Source organism: Macaca thibetana, chromosome 8 (assembly GCF_024542745.1).
Source record: "Macaca thibetana thibetana isolate TM-01 chromosome 8, ASM2454274v1, whole genome shotgun sequence".
NCBI classification, from domain to species: Eukaryota; Metazoa; Chordata; class Mammalia; order Primates; family Cercopithecidae; genus Macaca; species Macaca thibetana.
Window position 1 is genome coordinate 125598741 of NC_065585.1, and position 21310 is coordinate 125620050.

The 21310-nt window shown below is 41.0% G+C and overlaps 1 protein-coding gene across 2 annotated transcripts in view; it reads left to right on the forward strand.

The window, feature by feature from the left end:
• The first annotated feature begins 220 nt into the window (after positions 1-220).
• ASAH1 (N-acylsphingosine amidohydrolase 1) overlaps positions 221-21310 on the forward strand; it is a 30411-nt gene continuing 9321 nt past the window's right edge. Inside the window, exons 1-6 of one of the 2 annotated variants that reach the window (XM_050801871.1) lie at positions 221-384; positions 9719-9765; positions 13934-14024; positions 15587-15673; positions 18182-18260; positions 20899-20973. In XM_050801871.1, the coding sequence (XP_050657828.1) occupies positions 307-384; positions 9719-9765; positions 13934-14024; positions 15587-15673; positions 18182-18260; positions 20899-20973 (457 nt within the window). In that variant the 5' untranslated portion in view covers positions 221-306. Of the gene's footprint in view, positions 385-405; positions 425-9718; positions 9766-13933; positions 14025-15586; positions 15674-18181; positions 18261-20898; positions 20974-21310 lie in introns of those variants that run through there. The other variant, XM_050801872.1, reaches the window with a different exon arrangement.

Consider the following 21310-nt stretch of genomic DNA (forward strand, 5'->3'; position numbering starts at 1 on the left):
AGTGCCCGCGGTGGGGGAGGGCGATGGATCAGGCCACGCGCCAGGGGCGAGCGCGACTCTCCTGCTGCTGCTCCCTTCCCAGCCTGGAAGGCGCCCTCTCTCTCTATGCCACCCTTTTCACGGCACTGAAAAGCCCTGTCCTCTCCTTCCAGTCCTGCCTCCTCCGAGTGCTCCCCTACTGCCTGGGATGGTGCGGTCCCAGGTCGCGGGTCACGCGGCGGAGGGGGGCGTGGCCTGCCCCCGGCCCAGGCGGCTCTTCTGTTTGCCTCTGCTGGCGTCCGAGGAGTGGCGTTGGTCCCCGGAGCGATGCTGGGCCGGAGTCGCCTCGCCTTAGTCCTCCTGGCTGCCGCCGTCAGCTGTGCTGTCGCGCAGCACGCGCCGCCGGTGAGTGAGCTTGAGCCGAGGCGCAGAGAGGGGCGTGCAGGTGCGGGCGCGGATGGAGGCGCAGGTGTGGCGGGGCGGGCGGGGACGAGGAACACCTGGTGCTGGACAGCGTCTTTTCGGGGGTCTGCGGTTTCGTGCACGGGGATGTGGGTTCAAAGCGGGCTGGTGAACTCCGTCCTCGGTTGATTCGGTGCTACCTGGATGGAACTAGAACACCTTTAAAGGAAATCCTGATCTCTGCAGGATACCTGGAAGTGATTCGCATATTCGCAAATTTGAGTGAGTGTACTTGAATAACCAGTTCCAGGCCCTTGCATTTTGAACTGTTTAAATAAAATGTTCCGGTAGACCTGTGTGCATTACTCACTCAAGGACAGACTGCCTGATGGCCAGGTGCTTTCTTCCGAAGTTCAGGAGCTCAGCTCAGGATACTGCAGGGCCCTGGGAAACGCTGAGTGGCCCCAAGCCTGGGCAGTGCTAGCAGCCCTGGGCATGCCCCATAGGGCCCCCTGTGGCCTTTTGCACCCAAGTCATGGGATCGCCTGTCCCGTGGCTCTTTCCCAAGAGCAAGTCACAGGGCCACGGACTTCCTAACTGCGAGAGACAGTGAGGGACTAGCGTGACCCTTTTATTTTACACAAGAGGAAGTAGACCTAGAGTGAGAAAATCTTTAGCCAGAGGTTACACTATTGTTTACTGAACATGCCTAACGCCCGAGTACTCTTGACGCTAGTACTCTTTCATAATTCATTTCTTTATAAAGCAGTCAGACTGCGTTTGTCTTTGCCAACAGACCGGATAAGTAGGAACCTGGCGCATCTGGCCTGAGGCTGAATATGAGATGGTCTTGAATAGCTTAGGTAGGTTATTGAAAGTGGAGGCAAGATGTACTTTCTCTTCTTTTATACCTGTAAGGAGAAATTCTTTAAAATCATGTTGGGATATGACTTAGCCTTTAAAACTGATATAATGTTTAGCAGATAAAAGTAGAATCCAGAATAGTATATACAGTTTTTCTTGTAATAGAAAAATGCACAGAACATATATGCGGACTCGATTGAAAGGCCGTAAAATAAAATTGCTCTACCGTGGGTAGGGAATTAATTTGCTTGAGGGTAGTTGGTATTACCGGAATTTTGAAAGAGTTTGATACTTTGCTACTGTCAGGGCCCTTCATTCAAAGACCACCAGGAACACACTATGAGTTGAACAAATTGGGTTTAGTGTTCTTTGAGGCAAATAAGAACACACACCATGAGCGACGGTGGATTATAGAAAAAAACCCATTACAGAATTTGAACTTTGGTTGCATGATTTGGGGTAAGACTAAGGAACCGGGCTTTGCTGTAGATAGAATGCTGTTAGACGAGTTGATGGGTGCAGCACACCAACATGGCACATGTATACATATGTAACAAACCTGCACGTTGTGCACATGTACCCTAGAACTTAAAGTATAATTAAAAAAAAAAAAAAAAAGGCAATTCTATGACTAAGGAAGCAATAGTCATTCTACTTAGCAAGAGAAGGGGATGCTTGGTGTTTTGTGCGTTGCAGGTGACCTTGTTTTTGTCTGTGCTTGGACAAAATCCTCAAGTGGCATTGCTTTGTCTTTCTTTGTCACGTCTCCAAATAATCTTATCCGAGGTAGCTATCTGTGAGATTGTTTATGTCCAGGAGGAAAACAGAGCTTACCGGGCTGTGAGTGTCAGATGGGCTTGTAATAATATTGAGATATAGCTGTGGAACTCAGAGCAGTTTCAGGTGTTGGAGGCTGTTTTTTCTTCTTTCTCAATAGCTTTATTTATTCTAGCAAAAGTATTTTGATAGCTATTTTCAGAAGAAGAATCAACAACCTCTCAATGGATGTAATAGTTCTTACCTAGAACAGCGATTAGCAAAGTCTAGTCTGGCCACTGGTGTCAGTTTGGGAAGCTGTTTTCAATGAAATCAGAAAAGTAAGAATGCAAAACTAAAATTATTAATTTAGAATGTTAATCTTTATTCTGATTGTATGGACTTCCAGTTTTCATTGTTACTAACACGTTCTTAAAAATCAGCTAACGGCAGAGGTAGATGTTGTGGGCATGGAATTTGTTTTGTTTTAACATCTCCATTTGACAGAATAAAAATTTGGACCCTCCTGTGCCAAGGCCTCATTAATTTTTTTTACTGGCCTGGAGAATCCTGGGATCCATGGGCCAAAAGGACCTTTAGAACCTTAGAGAAGTTCCGTGACTTCATTCTCTGAGAAGAAGAAGCAGTTTTTTGGTTGGAGTCGTTATATGATAAACTATTGCCTCGTGGTAGCAAAAGATATTTCAAAACTACTTTTGATAAATATGAATAATGAGAACTGGCTTTAAATTGGAAACAAGTCATTTGATTTGGAACATCTGTAGGGATTTTTTGTTTGTTTTTGAGACTTTTCACAATATTCATATGTTAAGGTCCTCCTGAGTTTTTCTTCATTATTGAATTTTTTAGGAGCCTATTAAGAGATGATGGTGAAGACAGTTGCACAAGGACTGTCTGGAGAGACAGCACCAGATGACATCATCCAGGGTTCTTTAGACTCTTACTAAGGATTCAGAAATTTATCCTAAAAAATTGGAGAATCTGGAACCAGCCAATGGGAGGCCATTAAATGGTTTTAGCCAAGATAACATTTTCACTTTGAAAAGATGAGTCTGGATTGGAGGGCAGCAAGGGTAGATGTGAGGAGACTGGTCTAGAAAAGAAACAGGGTGCATTGAAGGATGGTGGCACCAGGGGTGAGGGAGAGAAGTAGATGTTCTAGAAAAAAATCAGGAGGGCAAATGAGCAGAAGGAAGGATTGGGTGAGGATGAGGGAGTGAGGTGTCAGCGTGACCTGCACATTACCGAAGTGCTTCACTGGGCGAATGGTGGCATCAGTGCCAGGAAACATGGGGAGGGGAAAGCTTGGGGGCTAAAGAATGGGGATCGTTTTCATTTGGGGTATGTGTTAAATCTCAGGTGGCAGAGAAACATTCAGCAGGCCACTCGTACTGGCCCTCAGAAGAGAGACACTGAGAGTCATTGGCATAATGATATTATTTGAAGCCCTTGGAGCAGATGAACTCACCTAGAAAGAGGACTAGAGATTGCACATGTATGTGTCAGGAAGAGGAGAAATTGCCAAAGTTAAAACAGGGCAGGCTGGGCACGGTGGCTCACGCCTGTAATCCCAGCACTTTGGGAGGCCAATGCGGGTGGATCACCTGAGGTCAGGAGTTTGAGACCAGCCTGCCCAACATGGGGAAACCCCATCTCTACTAAAAATACAAAAATTAGCTGGGCATAGTGGCTCAGGCCTGTAGTCCCAGCTACTCAGGAGGCTGAGGCGGGAGAATTGCTTGAACCTGGAAGGCAGAGGTTGCAGTGAGCCAAGCCTGGGCAATGAGGGAAACTTCCTCACACACACACACACACACACACACACACACACACACACACACACAGCAAAGCAAAACAAAACAGAAGAGTAAGTGGGACAGGAAGTTCAGGGAAGAGACTAGGATGGGTTAACTATGTTGAATATTATTGAGATGTCAACAGTATTATGATACTAGGCAACTGGAGGTCATTGGTCACCTCGGCCAGAGCAGTGTTGGGGGCAGAAAATAGCTTGCAGTAGGCTGAGGGTGATCGACAGGAAAGGAACTAGAGGGGAGAGATGGCTGCTCTCAGTAATAAGTCTGACCCACTTCTTTTATTTTTATTTTTATTTTTTATTATTTATTTATTTATTTATTTATTTTGAGACGGAGTCTTGCTCTGTCACCCAGGCTGGAGTGCAGTGGCCGGATCTCAGCTCAATGCAAGCTCCGCCTCCCGGGTTCACGCCATTCTCCTGCCTCAGCCTCTGGAGTAGCTAGGACTACAGGCGTCCGCCACCACGCCCGGCTAGTGTTTTGTATTTTTTTTTTTTTTTTTTTTTTTTTGAGAGGAAGTCTTGCTCTGTCGCCCGGGCTGGCGTGCAGTGGCCGGATCTCAGCTCACTGCAAGCTCCGCCTCCCGGGTTTACGCCATTCTCCTGCCTCAGCCTCCTGAGTAGCTGGGATTACAGGCGCCCGCCACCTCACCCGGCTAGTTTTTTGTATTTTTTTAGTAGAGACGGGGTTTCACCGTGTTAGCTAGGATGGTCTCGATCTCCTGACCTCGTGATCCGCCCGTCTCGGCCTCCCAAAGTGCTGGGATTACAGGCTTGAGCCACCGCGCCCGGCCTGTATTTTTTTTAGTAGAGACGGGGTTTCACCGTGTTAGCCAGGATGGTCTCGATCTCCTGACCTCGTGATCCGCCCGTCTTGGCCTCCCGAAGTGCTGGGATTACAGGCTTGAGCCACCGCGCCCGGCCCTGACCCACTTCTTAAGATGTGTGAAGATGAAACATAATGGCTTAGTAATTAATTGCCAAAGTAAACTTATTTTTATGCATCAACTTCTCATATGAGTTAACAGCATATGTCAACATTGTTGACATTGGCTATTGAATCAGCTTTAGCAATGATTTTCACACAGTTGCCAGAAATCTCATAGACCGCATCTGGCCGAGGAATTTATTGTGCTTCATCTGCTTTTCCCTACTTCTCCCAAAGAAGGAACACACAGGTGTAATCTGTTCACTTATTCAACAAATACTGCTTGCCTACTATGTGTGCCTGACTCCTACATGCTGGGAATGCGTCCGCCAATGAGATAGATGAGGTCCTTCCTCTCATGGAGGGTTTATTCACATTCCTTTGGCTTAAATATCAGTAGCGTAATAGGATGCCATTGCATCAAAGCCCAGAAGACAAGTGAAAACATTGACAAGCTCATGTGACTTGTTATACACATAAGAAACCTTCCTCTTCGCATTCAGTGTTTCTGCTGAGTTGTACATAAGAGGACATTATAGGAAAAACTTATCTGGAAAATAGTTGTTGATGAATTCAAGAATTGAATGAAAAATTGTCTTGCGAGAGTCGTTTGGCTTCTGATGGGTATGAAAACTGACGAGGTATATAATTTTAGATTATCTTTCATTGTCTCTTTCTGAGTATTTGAATAAGACAAGCACACAAGGGCTTTCTGGACTTTTAAAGTTCATTGTTAGACGCATACATTTCATTGAGGGTCTCCTAATTCTGTAGGGCTCAAATATTTTAAGGAGCTGTACAAGTTATGTCATTTTTTAAGGGTCTGGAGCATTCATTGAGACAATGAAATACTATTGTCTTTATATTTTTGTGTTTTTTAGAACGTTACGTTCAGTAGCTCTGTAATTAGTTTCTCTTAATGAATGGGGAGGACAAAGAGGCTTAAGTTTCTATCAAATAACCAGAAAAATTAGAGAATTTGCTGACCCAAGCAGTCTTTTAAAAACACTTTCCAGAGAGTTTCTTTCTTTTTTTTTTTTTTTTTTTTTTGAGACAGAGTCTCACTGTGTCACCCAGGCTGGAGCGCGGTGGTGCTATCTTGTCTCACTGCAACCTCCACCTTCTGGGTTCAAGGGATTCTCCTACCTCAGCCTCCCGAGTACCTAGGATTACAGGCACATGCCACCACACCCAGCTAATTTTTGCATTTTTAGTAGTGACGAGGTTTCGCCATGTTGGCCAGACTAGCCTTGAACTCCTGACCTCAGGTGATCCACCCACCTCAGCCTCCCAAAGTGCTGGAATTACAGGCATGAACCACCACACCTGGCCTAGAGAGCTTCACATGCATGGAAACATCAGATTTTTACCAGTTCTCTCCACTCTGAGGAGACAACTGGGGGCAGGGAGAAAGGCAGGGAAGGGGAGGGAGAGAGAGGGAAAGAGAAAGAGAGGGACTGGGGGGAGAGGGTTAGAGAGAATTAATTCTAAGTTGGATTTTGTTTCCTGTGATAGGGTGTAACATAGTATACCATCCCGACCACATAATCTCTGTTCATGTCATCTGTTTCTAATATTTATGTATCATCTATTTAAGTTTCTACTTACCTTAATAGAGTTGTCTGTAATCAAAAGTGTGTATAAAGTTGGGGATAGTAAGAAACTTTAAATAACATTAAATAAGTTCATTATAATTATGTTTTAGGGCTACAAATTTAGGGCATATATAATTATGTTTCATGGGTTTTGAAGCTGTGTCTCCCTATAGAATTCTTTTTTGAGGGTGAAGAAGTAGCTCTTTTTTCCACCCTACCCCTAAAACTAACCATTTTGCATAAATGACTTAGGCGTTCATGCCATGTGAGTCCCTGAAATACTGTAGTCTCATAGCTGCTGACTTTCTTATTTTCTCTCACATTTATCCCGTTTTCTTGCCATCACATTCTATGCCGATTTCATGTTTGTTTATTGCAACCAAGAGTCATTATCAACCTCAGACTCCCACATGTATTGTTGCTAGCTTGCTCTTTAGCTGTTACTTCTGGGGCAGGTCACATTCTCTGCTAATCCTTGACAGAGCATTTTCAACTTCGCTCACAGTAAGGAATGTGCCTGTAATCTGATGTTTATTTTGGCTTTGGAACCCAGGGTGTGCAAATTTAATTATTAGGGAGGGATAGAAGTCATTAATTTGCCGAGTTGATTCTAGTGGTCATCAGAAGCCCTGAACTAAGTGCAGATTATTGTTAGGAATTAAAGTGAGGCATTGGTTTTATTATCTCTGTGGGAAGCTGTTCGATAGAGCAGGGGAAGCCATTGACTCTGATTCGGTCACCAGCTGTGTAACTTTCTGCAAGTCACTAATGGAGCAGGGTCTTATGTCCACAACGTGGTCATAAAATTAAGCACTTGGGTTAAGTACGCATCACAGTATTCCCAACTCATAGGAAAACAATGGTCAGATAAACAAGAAAATATAGAGCGGAGTATCTCATCACAGCAGAATTTATTTATAAATTTTACAAAGTAAAATTAAGCTGCAACCCAAATAAGTGTCTAAGTAGCTCATTTATTAGCAAAATAAGGAAAGCCATTTACCAACGGTGGGTTAACTAAATTGTATTCGATTGTAGCAGCAGAAGTATTGTGTCCAGGGAAAATGAAATTATTTTACATGTCGTTAAATGAGAACCCTTGTCCTGGACTTCGGGAGCAACATCAATATCAATTAAAGAACAAAGCATGTGATTTTGAATGATTTTTCTTGACTCTCAACGTACCGATAACTGATCAGTTGTTGATATTTATTAGATGATCAGTGCCAAGTTTGAAGTGACTGAAGAATTAGCCTCTGAATCTGTGTAAAACAACTATAGGCGAGGATGTTTTCAAAGAAGTTGAGAAAATAGTGATTCCGTTTAACCTGAAATGGAATCTGCCAAGATATATACAAATTGACAGTGGTAATATTTGTGAGTAGAAAATGCTGAGTTGAGTAAATTCACAAAACTTGGGAACATGCAAGGTGTTTAAAGCTTATGGTTATTTATTAGAGGATTCCTTTTCAGGTACTTTATGGAAAGTATTGGAATCTCATGTGTTATTGAACCAGCAGTGTAAACCATGAGCTTCATTTACTCTTGTGGATATAACTATCATCATTTCTGTGAATTTTTGTCAGAAATAGAGGCCAGATATCCTGATGTCTCTTGTGACAGAGCCATTAGATGTCTTGGTAGCTATGAAGTTTTGCAGTCTTCGAGTTCACATTTGAGACTGAAGTTTTTCTAAACAAGAACTGCCCCCAGCCACTATTATTGAACATGAATGGCTTTGGAAATTAGCTTTTGCTACAGACTTGATATTGTTTCTTAATGAATTCAACCCAAAATTATAAGACAAAGCCACACATATATGAGAAACTTATACTGTGGTAAGGCAAATTTGACAGCTAATGTTTGAATCACAGGTAATGTCAACCTACTGTATATATTCCCCTTGTTACCAAAGTTAAAACAAGATGCTAGACCCCCATTCTTACACGGCTTTGCAGCAGATACATTTTCTGAGCTCAAGCTACAATTCCAAGAGTTTTCTTACCTACTCTACTTTATCTTATTTTGGGTTTGTACTTTTTTAAAACAATTATTTTACTTTCACAGTACTGGTTCTCCAGAGGAAAGGAGATAAATACACTTGATACGTTGAATGAGTAACAAAAGAACCATAAATCTATGTGGACTTTTTTGGATAAGTTTAGGAGAAGATTCTATTTTGCCACGAAGCTTGGAGAACTCTCCCTAAAACAGTCTCGTTCATTCATTGTCTCAGGCAGTGACCTCAGTGTTGGGGGCCATCCTCGCCTCAAGGAGCATAGTCTGGTATTGATGAGGAACATGAACAAATGATTATAATGCAGTGTCATAAACGTGGTGATGTGCATGTGTACAAATGCTGTGAGAGTATAAATGAGGGTATGACTATTTTTATATGGAAGATAGATGAAGACTTCACAAGAAAGAAAATACTTGAACTGAATCTTGGAAGTTAGAACCAGCAGTAAGGAAAAGGCGTTCTAGCAAGAGGGAATGGCACAGGCTTGGAAGGGTAAGAGATCATAGGAAGTGCTTGCATAAGTACTAAGGGGAGTGTCAGGAGATGAGGCTGGGATGGTAAGTTATGGAAAGGTGATGAAGGGCCCTGTGCTGTGTGCCCTGAAAATCTGGTTTGGGAGGCAAATCCCAGGACAGGTTGCAATACACATGGCTGGTAAGTTCAGATAACACATCCTATCAGGTCATTTACTTTTAGTGCTAAGTCAGCCTCTCTAACATAAACATTTTCCATCTGCTTTGTTACATTTGTTTGTTACTCAATATATTTGCAATATTAGAGCCAAATTATAACATCTAGCACTTTCGTAAATTGAATTGAAACTGAAAATCCACTTAATGGTGTAGGATTTTACAAGTTTTCTTGGAAGGAAAAGACTTCTTTTAAGAGGCATTGAAGCCGGGCACGGTGGCTCACGCCTGTAATCCCAGCACTTTGGGAGGCTGAGGTGGGCGGATCACGAGGTCAGGAGATCGAGACCATCCTGGCAAACACGGTGAAACCCCATCTCTACGGAAAATACAAAAAAATTAGCTGGGCGTGGTGGCGGGCGCCTGTAGTCCCAGTTTCTAGAGAGGCTGAGGCAGGAGAATGGCGTGAACCCGGGAGGTGACGGAGCTTGCAGTGAGCGGAGATCGCGCCACTGCATGCGCTCCAGCCTGGGCAACAGAGCGAGACTCCGTCTCAAAAAAAAAAAAAAAAAAAAAGAGGCATTGAAATGGTGTAAAAGAGCAAAATCAGACTTGATTTTGTCTTCACAGATTAACTGCTTTTGAAATTGCTTATTCCATTAGCAAGCATTTGTTATTTTCTGAAACTTAATTTTCTTTGCTTTTTAGTGGACAGAAGACTGCAGAAAATCAACCTATCCTCCGTCAGGACCAACGTGAGTAAACATCAGATGATGAAAACTCCCTTTGACCTTTGCGAAGTTTCTCCTCTCTGTAATAATTGCTCATAAACTAATGGTAGTGAATAAAATCTTAAGTCATGTTTTCCATTCTGAGACAGAGGTTTGTTTCTCAGGTTTGCGTATTATGCATTTGGCTGCGATCTTGGACAAATATGAAAATATCTTCCGATTCAAATGCCCATTGCTAGCGTATCAGCGGAAAGAAAAACATTTTCAGCCAGGCGTGGTGGCTCAGGCCTGTAATCACAGCACTTTGGGAGGCTGAGGCGGGTGGATCACGAGGTCAGGAGATCGAGACCATCCTGGCAAACGGTGAAATCCCGTGTCTACTAAAAATAAAAAAAATTATCCAGGCGTGGTGACGGGTGCCTGTAGTCCCAGCTACTTGGGAGGCTGCGGCAGGAGAATGGCGTGAACCTGGGAGGTGGAGCTTGCAGTGAGCAGAGATCACTCCACTGCACTCCTGCCTGGGTGACAGAGCGAGACTCCGTCTCCAAAAAAAGAAAAAAAGGATTTTCATTCTCCACTAAATTCTTCTGTCTACCACGAAGTGGTTTTTCTCATCTTTGACAAATATAAGGGCTGTATTTGAAATAACCTGTGATTCTCTGTGGTGCCTGGATTATAAACCACCAAATTATTTTGGAACAAAAAAGCATAGGACCCCATATGTGATACGTTCTCAAAATAAAGCTTGGCACAACAGAGCTATCGAGGACAGAACAGGATTGGAACACCTAAGAGGAGGACCAGTGTCATGATTCACTGTGTTTAACATTAATATTTTTAGTCTAGATTTTGGTCTTTGCAAATCCTCAGTGTTTAAATGGGCCTGTGAGAAAGCCATAATAACAGCTTGCAGACCCAGAGGGTACAGAACAGAGAAAAGAAGGAACAAGTATAGGGGATGGTGATCTTACTCTCCTACACTGCCCTCTCGCTGAAAGTAGCCTGCTGGTTGTAGGGGAAAACAGTACAACTCTGTCAGGTGATATCAAGATGACATTCTCAGTTTCTGCAACATTCCAAATTATATATGTTGTACTGCTGTTGTCTAAAGGATGTATTCTAAATAGCTTCTGTCCCGGATAGCGTGAAACTATAATAAACTAAATTATTTTGACTTACTTGCCTTTATGTAGAAAGAGGCCAGTATTTGGCAGGAAGTAATTTAGAGGTAACCCGTTTGGATGGTGTTCGGGGCCCGTGTTCATTCCAGCTCTTTCTTCAATGGCCTGCTCTCTGAAAGTCTTCCTTTCTGTCATCACTGGCATCCTTCTGGTCTTCAGTGACATGTTTGCCTTACCAATTGATTGTGTGTCTCAGCTGGTCTTACTGGCCCGATTCATTGAACATTTAATGAGGTGCCTTCCATGTTTAAGGCCGTTTCTACTCTCTTTTAGGTGCACTTTACATGTGTCTGTAAATTGAATGCCCTGTAATTGGAAACCATAAACCTTTGTTGATTGGGCATTTTACTGATTCCTTATTGCCATGTGCGTGTGAGTGTGTGTCTACATACGCACATACGTACCTACACATATACATACATATATACCCCTGAACACATACACATGTATACGTAGACATAACGTGTGTTTCTTTCCTTGCCTTCATTTTTCTGCTAGGTTACTTTTTACCACACCAGCCTGCTTTCCTACACAAAAAGCCCCAGCTTTGCTCTCATCCTTCTCCTCTCTGAACTCTTATCAGTGGATCTTGAGATCTAGGAGATAAGTGTGGTATTTATATACCTCTGAATGACAAACAGTTGTCCTGTCCTGTGAGATCATCCTTTTCAATTAAGCGCATAGATTTGAGCAGCATCCATGGGCAAATATGAGGAAAGAAAAAGATAACCTGTTTGGCCAGCATGGCTAGTCAAACCAATGCTGGAGATAAAGGAACTGATAGCCAGGTCACCCCTGAATCCATCTGAGTCGCATTCAGCATTTCTTTCCCACTGCTCACCGGATGGCTAGCACCTGCTTTCTTATTTGTAAATGTGTGTGTTGTGTCACTTGGACTAGTTTCCATGCGACCCGGGTAGCCATGTGGGTTCAGGCGATGTTACTGATGTTATGAATCGCATGGACATTGCAAACACTAAGTCTCGAAAATGATGAAATGATATTTCTTGTTTGCAGTGAAGTAGGAAAATACACTGTGATAACTACCGTTGATTGAATGCCAGTGCTGCTAAGTGTTTTTTGTTTTGTTTTGGGTTTTTTTTGCATTTTTCATGTAGTGTCTTCGCTGCTATTATAAGGTGGATGCTCTTTTATTCTTATGGGGAAATTGAGGCGCACAAGTTAAATACTGAAATGTTTTAGAAAACTGTTTAATGAGAGGTAAAATGTGCGATTGTGACTAAGCTTTAGCTATTAAAATAATTTTGTTTATTAGATTAACCAGTTCTCTCAAATTCTAATTAGCTCAGGTTTGATGGTAGAGAGGTCTGTGTAGTCTTATCCCCACTTCATTGTAATCCCTTCATTGTCTGTCCGTTGTGTTGCGTTCATCCCTCTTCATCGCCTCTGGGAGATCCATGAGCCTACCCAAGACTCGGCTGAAAAAGGATCAGGATTTTATGGCAGATACAGAGGCATGATTTGGGATTGGTTGTGTGTTATGAGGTGAGGAGCAGCTGATTAGAGTTCACAGGGACGACGTGCATTGCTCCAACAGGCCGCTGAGTTATCTGTGCTACTAAACTTAGAAATCTAAGTGCACACTTGAAGGGAGAGGGAAGGCTAGTAACACCTGCCCGTAATATGGATGGGGAACAATAATTACTTACTGAATTGTGGGACAAAATTTTACATGCAAAATTATGGTCCATCAGAAATGGAATTAATTTGTCGTGATGAAAAGCTTTTTTTCTGGAATATAAGTATTGTAGTATTTCATGTAGATATCAGCTCCTAGACAATGGGGAACTTGAAAATGCTTTGAGAAGAAGAAAATTCATTCACTGTGATTTTGTTTAAATGTACGTTTCCAAAATTGAGTATGCTTTTCTTTTGTCTAAATCACAACCTGGGTGTCTGCTAGTTAACAGTTTCATAAAACCTCATACACGTACCAGGGCCCCCAGTTACACAGCATTATTTAGAGAACAAAGTAATTATTTATGACAGTGGAAATATAAATAGAACCACAGTTCATGACTTAGGTAATAGCCCATCTCCAGCTATGGACATAAATCTAGATAACATTTCTATTTAGGTGACTGGTGTCATTGTGGCACATACCAGAGTCACCCTACCCGTCTCAGGAGCAGATCAGTGGAACAGATGATGATTATTTTTAGGCATAGGTTTATACTGATAAACCACGAAATGGCACACCCTTAAAAGCTATTTCAGTTTAGTAACAAGGGCCGGAAAATAATATTCCTATAGCAACAAAAATAGTTATAGAATTCATCCACCAGAGATACGGCCCAGCTCCCTTGATAAGTGAGTGGATGTTGCTATATCCTCAGAAATTGCTACTCGTAAGTTAAAGAGTAGGAAGTTGGAGAAAGGATATGACAGAATATGGCTCGGGCTTGGACTTTGTACAGAAAAATGAGAAGAGAAGAGGTATATAATAGGGAAGATGAGGATGGCTGACAGAATCATGAAGGTTCTTGAAGCTGGTCATGGGAAGATAATACATGTTGCTACTCTGGGGCTTAGAGAGTGATGATCTTCCTGAAGCCAACACTGGAGACAATGGTTTGGCAATGGTGTTACACTCACTGAGAGAATTCTGAAACTGGAAATCAATTGGAGAATTGTCCAGAGCCTAGACTAAATCTTTGCAGATATTTAGGAGGAAAAAAATGGGAGGTATTTCCCATCAGTGATAATTAGGTTAGAGCTCTTAAGCCATAGTTGATTTTTTCATAGAAAACCAATTCACATGAACCTTCCCTACTAGATCATTCTATTCCAAGATTTCTGTGACCACTTACGATTGTGTGCTCAACCTAGAAGCACTAGGTAGAGAATGAACTGTCTTTCCAAATGTTGGTTTGGGTAATCAAATTGGACACTGTCGTTAAGACTATGCCTCTCTTATATCCTTATAGATGTTATCTAACCCTCTCAAAAAACCCTTTCATCGTTTCAAGATGATACACCTCTCATTACAGGTACAGAGGTCCAGCTCCATGGTACACCATAAATCTTGATTTACCACCCTACAAAAGATGGCATGAATTGATGGTTGACAAGGCACCAATGGTATGCTATGATGCTTAAATCTTTTATTTATTTTTTATTTTACTTATTTATTTATTTATTTATTTGAGACAGAGTCTCACTCTGTCACCCAGGCTGGAGTGCAGTGGCACGATCTCAGCTCACCGCAACCTCTGCCTCTTGGGTTCAAGCAAGTCCCCCACCTCAGCTTCCCGAATAGCTGGAATTTACAGGCACCTGCCACCATGCCGGCTAATTTTTGTATTTTTAGTAGAGACAAGATTTTGCCATGTTGCCCAAGCTGATCTCCAACTCCTGACCTCAAGTGATCCTCCCGCCTTGGCCTGCCAAAGTGCTGGGATTATAGGCATGAGCCACCATGCCTGGCCATATTTTTTATTTTATTTATTTATTTTCCCCCCAAGGACTGTGAAGATTGAGTGTTAAATCTTTTATTTCTAACTTTATTAAATATTATTGTATTTTTAAAAGAACACTTCATGAAATTACCCACAGAATATGCTTTTGATACCTTTCTGCTATATACAATAGATGACAGTAGAGGAAAAGAAGTCATTCCTCTGTAGCCTTTGTTCTGTTTTGTAAACTTTATCTTGGTTTCTTTCCCTTTATGTCATCTCCCTTCATGTAAATCATTAAGAATTAAATTCACTTTAAAGATAAAATTAGACTTACTGTATTAATATATTAATTGAGTCCAGGCATGGTGGCTCATGCCTGTAATCAATCCCAGTACTTTGGGAGGCTGAGGAAGGCGGATCACCTGAGGTCAGAAGTTCAAGACCAGCCTGGCCAACATGGTGAAACCCCATCTCTATTAAAAATACAAAAATTAAACCAGGCGCGGTGGCTCCCGCCTATAATCCCTGCACTTTGGAAGGCTGAGGTGGGTGGATCACAGGGTCAGGAGTTTGAGACCAGCCTAGCCAAGATGATGAAACCCCGTCTCTACTAAAAATACAAAAATTAGCCAGGTATGGTGGTGTATGCCTGTAGTCCCAGCTACTTGGGAGGCTGAGGCAAGAGAATCGCTTGAACCCGGGAGGCGGAGTTTGCGGTGAGCCAAGATTGTGCCATTGCACTCCAGCCTGGGCGGCAACAGTGAAACTCCATGTTGCCCAAGCTGATTTCCAACTCTTAAAAAAAAAAAATACAAAAATTAACTGGGCATGGTGATGCACGCTTGTAATCCCAGCTACTTGGGAGGGTGAGGCAGGAGAATCCCTTGAACCCGGGAGGCAGAGATTGCAGTGAGCCGAGATGGTGCTACTGCACTCCAGCCTGGGTGACAGAGCGAGACCCTGTTTTAAAAATACATATATTTATATTTTTATATTTATATATATAAATATATATATTTAATTATATTTTTATATATTTAATTATATTTATATATATTTAATTATATTTATATATATTTAATTATTTATATATATTTATAAATATATATTTTATATTTATATTTTATATATATATAAAAATTGTCAAATAGCACTCTCTTTTACCTACATATGGGTAAGCCAAAAGGTAATCTTGACAGCATTTCATTATATCTTTTAGTAAGCATTTTATTTATTTTTCAGCTAAAAGTTATAGTGAATTCTCTGAAGAATATGGTAAATACATTCGTCCCAAGTGGAAAAGTTATGCAGATAGTGGATGAAAAATTGGTAAGAAATATTATTTCTCACAATAAATGTTAAGCACATACACGTTACACACAAAAATCAGAAAATGCTCAGGTATTTATTTAAGGGCATAATTCAACAGCCTCTTCGCAGGGACTGGGACAGATGTGCGTGAATCTAGCTCACTGTGAGAACTTCAGAGGGACTTAAATTTGGGGGATTGGTCATATTAGGGTAACAGCATAGCAAATTATGGTTTCGTAAAAGGATGGGACTACATTACGACACTGGGCAGATAAACATCCTTCATCTGGGAATATGGTGTTTCCTTCCCTTTATCAGTGAGTTCACTATTGAAGACTTGGTTTTTTTTCTTAGGTATCTCAGGGACATTCAGAGATTTTTTTTTCCTAGATATGACCAAATTATGACCAAATGATGTACTCAGCCTGGCCCCCTATTCTGTAGAGTTCCTTGGTAGCTCTGACCCCAAAACTCATTTGGGTTGAGTGTTTCTGCGCAATCACCAAACCATTTCATTTTCATCCTGGTCATACAGGAAGACTCCCATTTCTCACTCCATTTCTCAGCCCCGTTTTTGTTAACGCAGAACCAATGAAACACCTAGGGCCTGGCCCCTAGAACTGTTAAAGGGATCCTCATTGCACTTGATGGCAGATTTTGGGCACTAATGACATTTGGGGTTGGGCAGCTTTTTTTTTTTTTTTTTTTTGAGACCTCACTCCTCTCACTCTGTAGCCCAAGCTGGAGTGCAGTGGCGTGATCATAGCTCATAGCTGCCTTGATCTCCCAGACTCAAGGGATCCTCCTGCCTCAACTTCCTGAGTAGCTGGAACTACAGTCATGTGCCACAACACCCAGCTAATTTTCTGAATTTTTAGTAGAGACGGAGGCTTGCTATGTCACCCAGGCTGGTCTCCCAACTCCTGGGCTCAAGCGATCCTCCCGCCTCAGCCTCCCAAAGTGTTCTCCCAAAGTGTTGGGATCATATGTGTGAACTGCCATGCCCCGCCTAGGTTGGGTATTTCTTTGTCATGGGGCTGTCCTACACATTTCAGGATGCCCGGCCTGGGGTGGGTATCTCTTTGTGGCAGGGCTGTCCTCTACATTTCAGGATGCCCAGTCTGGAATGGGTATCTATCTCTTTGTTGCAGGGCTGTCCTCTACATTTCAGGATGCCCAACCTGGGGTGGGTATCTCTTTGTCATGGGGCTGTCCTGTGCATTGCAGGATGGCCCTTACCCAGGGATGCTGGTAACACCCCCTCAGTTGTGACAACCAAAAATGTCCTTAGATATTTCCGAATCTCCCATGGTTGAGAATCATTGCCCTAGTGGCTGAGTGCTCTGGGCACATCCTCCCTATGACACTAGTACCTGCCAAGCACCAAACCCATTATCCCTCATGTTCATGCTCTCAGAGCTTTTGTTTCAGGCTATCCTTTATGTTCAAACTTACCAGACTTCCTCAAAACAAAAAACGCTGGCAGGAGCAAAAGAGGATGAGGTCCCCACGTACCCCATATGCCTTAATCTCCCCTCTACTCTGAATGTTATCAGGGAGGGCAGCATTGCAGAGTGTTTTTGTGCCACGCCTTGGAATCGGACAATACTGGGTTTTAAGGCTGGATCAGTCACATTGTAGCTGTGTGTCCTAGGGAAAGTTCCTTAACCTATGAAACCTCAGTTTTCTCATCAGGGAGAATAATACTTACTAATATGTATTTCATATGGGTGGTTGTAAGGATTAAATGACATACTGTGTATAAAGCATAGTGCTTGGATGTAATAAGTGTTTAATAAATACCCATTGTCACATTTGTTTGTTAAATGGCTGGAACATTCCACTTGGGCAATGCTTTGAGTTCCTAGGGGGAAAAAAAATAATATGCTTAGGTGACATTGCATATAATTACCAAGTTGGTTTAAAAAATGAGATTTGTGAATTTTAAACACATTATCTCAGCAAAAGGCTGTGAACTTAAGTTGTGATCTAGATGTTAGTAGTTGCCATTGAGAATAAATATATGATGTCCACCACTGAATTTGCTTAAAGTCTATGGTTTGCTAAGAGAATGCAGTTACTTCATGTTAGCCAAAGATCAGCCATTAACCATGACACAAGGCTGTGGATAGACTAGTTCAGGTTTATCTCCGTGCGTGTGGGAAGGAAATGGTAAGAAGGGTATGTGCCAATGGCTACAGGGTGAATTCATGCAGAGACACAAGGAGTGCTTGTTTTGATGTTTTTGTGGTGTGGGTCAGGTTATGTCATCCAGGTGGAATTACTCTCGTTCCTGCCTTCGCTGGAGAACGATGGAAAAATAAGACAGGAAAAACAGTCTGAGAATCTGGTCTATAGTATATTATATAGAATCTTTTTATAACCACATGATGTAAAAATGCTTTAAAAAATAACTCCTATCACTTATTGTGATAGCAGTATTTAGAACAAATTATATGTCAAAGAACTAGATTTCAAACTATGTTTTTTAGGTTAAATGCTTTTATTAATATATTTGTTTTCCAGCCTGGCCTACTTGGCAACTTTCCTGGCCCTTTTGAAGAGGAAATGAAGGGTATCGCCGCTGTTACTGATATACCTTTAGGTAAAGTTCACTTAGAAGCTTTTAAAAAAAAAAGTAATTAAACTCTTTTACAAATTTCCATTGAGGTGTGATATACATACAGCAAAGTGCACAGGTCTCACGTATACAGCTCAGTGAAGCTTCAGAAATGCATACATGCACGTAGCCATGACTCAGATCAAGATACGGAAGAGCCCAGCACTCCACAGTGCTCCATCATGCCCCTTTGCAGAAAATACTGCCTCCTCCAGTAACCACTATTCTGACGCCACCGTAGATTAGTTTTGCCTCTTCGTGAACTTTATGTAAGTAGAACTGAATGATATGAACTGTTGGGTGTGATTCTTGTGCTTTCGTTATGGGTAGTGTGCTACTCCATGAACAGGGTATTTGAGTTGTTTTCAGATTTGCAATATTAAGAATAGATGAATTATAAATATTCTAGTACATTTTTGGGGGTCTGTGTGCTCATTTTTCTGGATATATACCTAGGAAGTGAACCGTTGGGTTATAGAGTAATTGTATGTTTAGCCTTGTAGATTCTGCCAATTTTCCACAGTGATTCCAGCAGTTGACAATCAGCAGAGTGTGATTCAGTTTTCTCCGCTTGATAATTCTCCTCGTAAGAGTGTCGGTCTTGTCTTTTTCCTTTTTTTCTTTGATAGTGTCAGTCTTTACTTGAGCCTTTTTGTTGAGTGTCACAGTATCCCATTTTAGTTTCAATTTGCATTTCCTCGATGACTAATGAGATTGAACACTTTCTTGACTTTTTTTTTTTTTTGGTTTCTTTGTTTCTTTTAGAGAAGGGCTTGTTAAGGTCTTTTGCCCTTTTAAAAATTAGATTGAAGGAATTCTTTACATACTTTGAATATAAGCCCTTTGTCAGATGTATGGATTCTGAATATCTGCTCCCAGTCTGTGACTTTCATTTTTATTCTCTTACTGGTGTCTTTTGATGAACAGACATTTTTAATTTTAGTGAAGTCTAATACCTCAGTCTTCTCTTTTATGAGCAGTGCCTTTTGTATCCATTTAAGAAATCTTGGCCTAGGCCAAAGTCGTATATATGCTTATGTATTTTCTTCCAGATGTTTAATGTTTACTTTTGACATTTAGGCCTATGATCTATTTTGAATTATTTTTGTATATGCTATATGACTTAAGGGTCAAGGTTCAGGATTTTCTCATATGGTATATCCAGTTAAACACTATTAATTCGGAAGGCAATCCTTTCCTCAGCAAATTGCAGTGGTGTCTTTGATATAAGTGTACAATACATATATATATACACACACACACACATGTGTATATGTATATACAAACAGGTGATTATATATATGTTGTTTTGTTTGGAGAATTACTGTTAAGTTTCATTTACCTCTTTGTCTTTCCTTGTATCAATGCTATTCTACCTCAGTTACTAAAGCTTTATAGTAAGTCTTAAAATTAGGTAGTATAATTTTTCCAAGTTTGTTTTTCTCAACGTTTATTTAGGTTATTGATTTCTCTGAGCAGTATCTTTTGTTTTCAGGGAGAAGGCCTTGCATGTCATTCATTAAAATTATTCTTAGATATGGATGGTTTGGGAAGCTATTATTAAAATTTCAATTTAAGCTTCATGGCATGTAATGAAAAAGATTTTCCCCACGACCCCAAAAGTTTTATCTTTAAGCTACCAAAGCAGTAGTGTCGTTATTTTAAATAGCCAATAGTACCTTCATTTTATAAGAGAGATGATTGAGAATTTGTGAAAATCAGTGGCCAGTTTTGTGTGCTGCTTCTTTAAAAAAATGATTTAAAAGATAGTCAACATACTGGAAATAGCTGCTAACTGCCTTTATGAAAAACACGTCTAATTCCTTTATTATGTAAAGAACTCTAGCAAATCAATACCAAATATAAATACCTTCTGGATTAAGAAGAATAACATGATGTATAAGTGATGTAAATTTATATAATTATAAATTATTATAAATTTATAATAAAATAAGTAGAATTTCACCAAATTAGAAATTTAATGGAAATAAAATAAGCATTGGATTTGGGTGAAAAAAACATGTTGAGCTTAACATGTTAATGTTAAATAGGACGGAAATGAAATGTATTACCTATCTTTGAATTAAATGCTAAATAGCAGTATTATACATTTTGGGAAAGTATTCAAAAAATAAAATGCCCTAGAATGGAGTGTCTTGGCAGCTCTGTACTAATTTTATTAATAGTTATTGATTAATAGTTCTTGAATCTCTTTTTTCACCTTAGAAATTTTAGTCACAGTTTAAAAATCTGGGCAAAATATATTTCAAGCAAACAGCCAAGAGCCAGTTGTATTAAATGATCGTATTTATGCTCCCAAAAGAAAAATCAAAATGAAGCATGTTGATAAACATTTCTGACATGATGCTGGAGAACAGGTGCAACTTGCCCAGATGTTCAGCTGGTCCAAAGGGTGCCTCCTTGGTGACTTGTTTCATCTTGAGTCTAGAGAGTCCCAGCCGGGGAAGAAAACCACTGTCCAGCCGGCCGTTCCAGCACAGATCCACTGGCCAAAACGCACACTCACACAATGAAAATACTTAAACTTTTTCTTAAAACAAATTTTTCTCCCATCGTCATGGTTCTGTATATTAACACAAAATTTTCCTTTCTTTTCTCATAGGAGAGATTATTTCATACAATATTTTTTACGAGTTTTTTACCCTTTGTACTTCGATAGTAGCAGAAGACAAAAAAGGTAATTGTGCACTCAGGGAGGGTGGGCAGTATGAAGCACTACATAAAGAAGAATCTTCTAAATAAATGGAATTAGAACTTCTAAACTTTGGGCTTGCTACATAAATTCTGTGTGTGTTGCATAGAGCTTTTTATTTCTTGGCAATTTTTTTTTTTTTTTTTTTTTTTTTTTTGAGACGGAATCTCGCTCTGTCGCCCAGGCTGGAGTGCAGTGGCCGGATCTCAGGTCACTGCAAGCTCCGCCTCCTGGGTTCATGCCATTCTCCTGCCTCAGCCTCCTGAGTAGCTGGGACTACAGGCGCCCACCACCTCGCCCGGCTAGTTTTTTGTATTTTTCA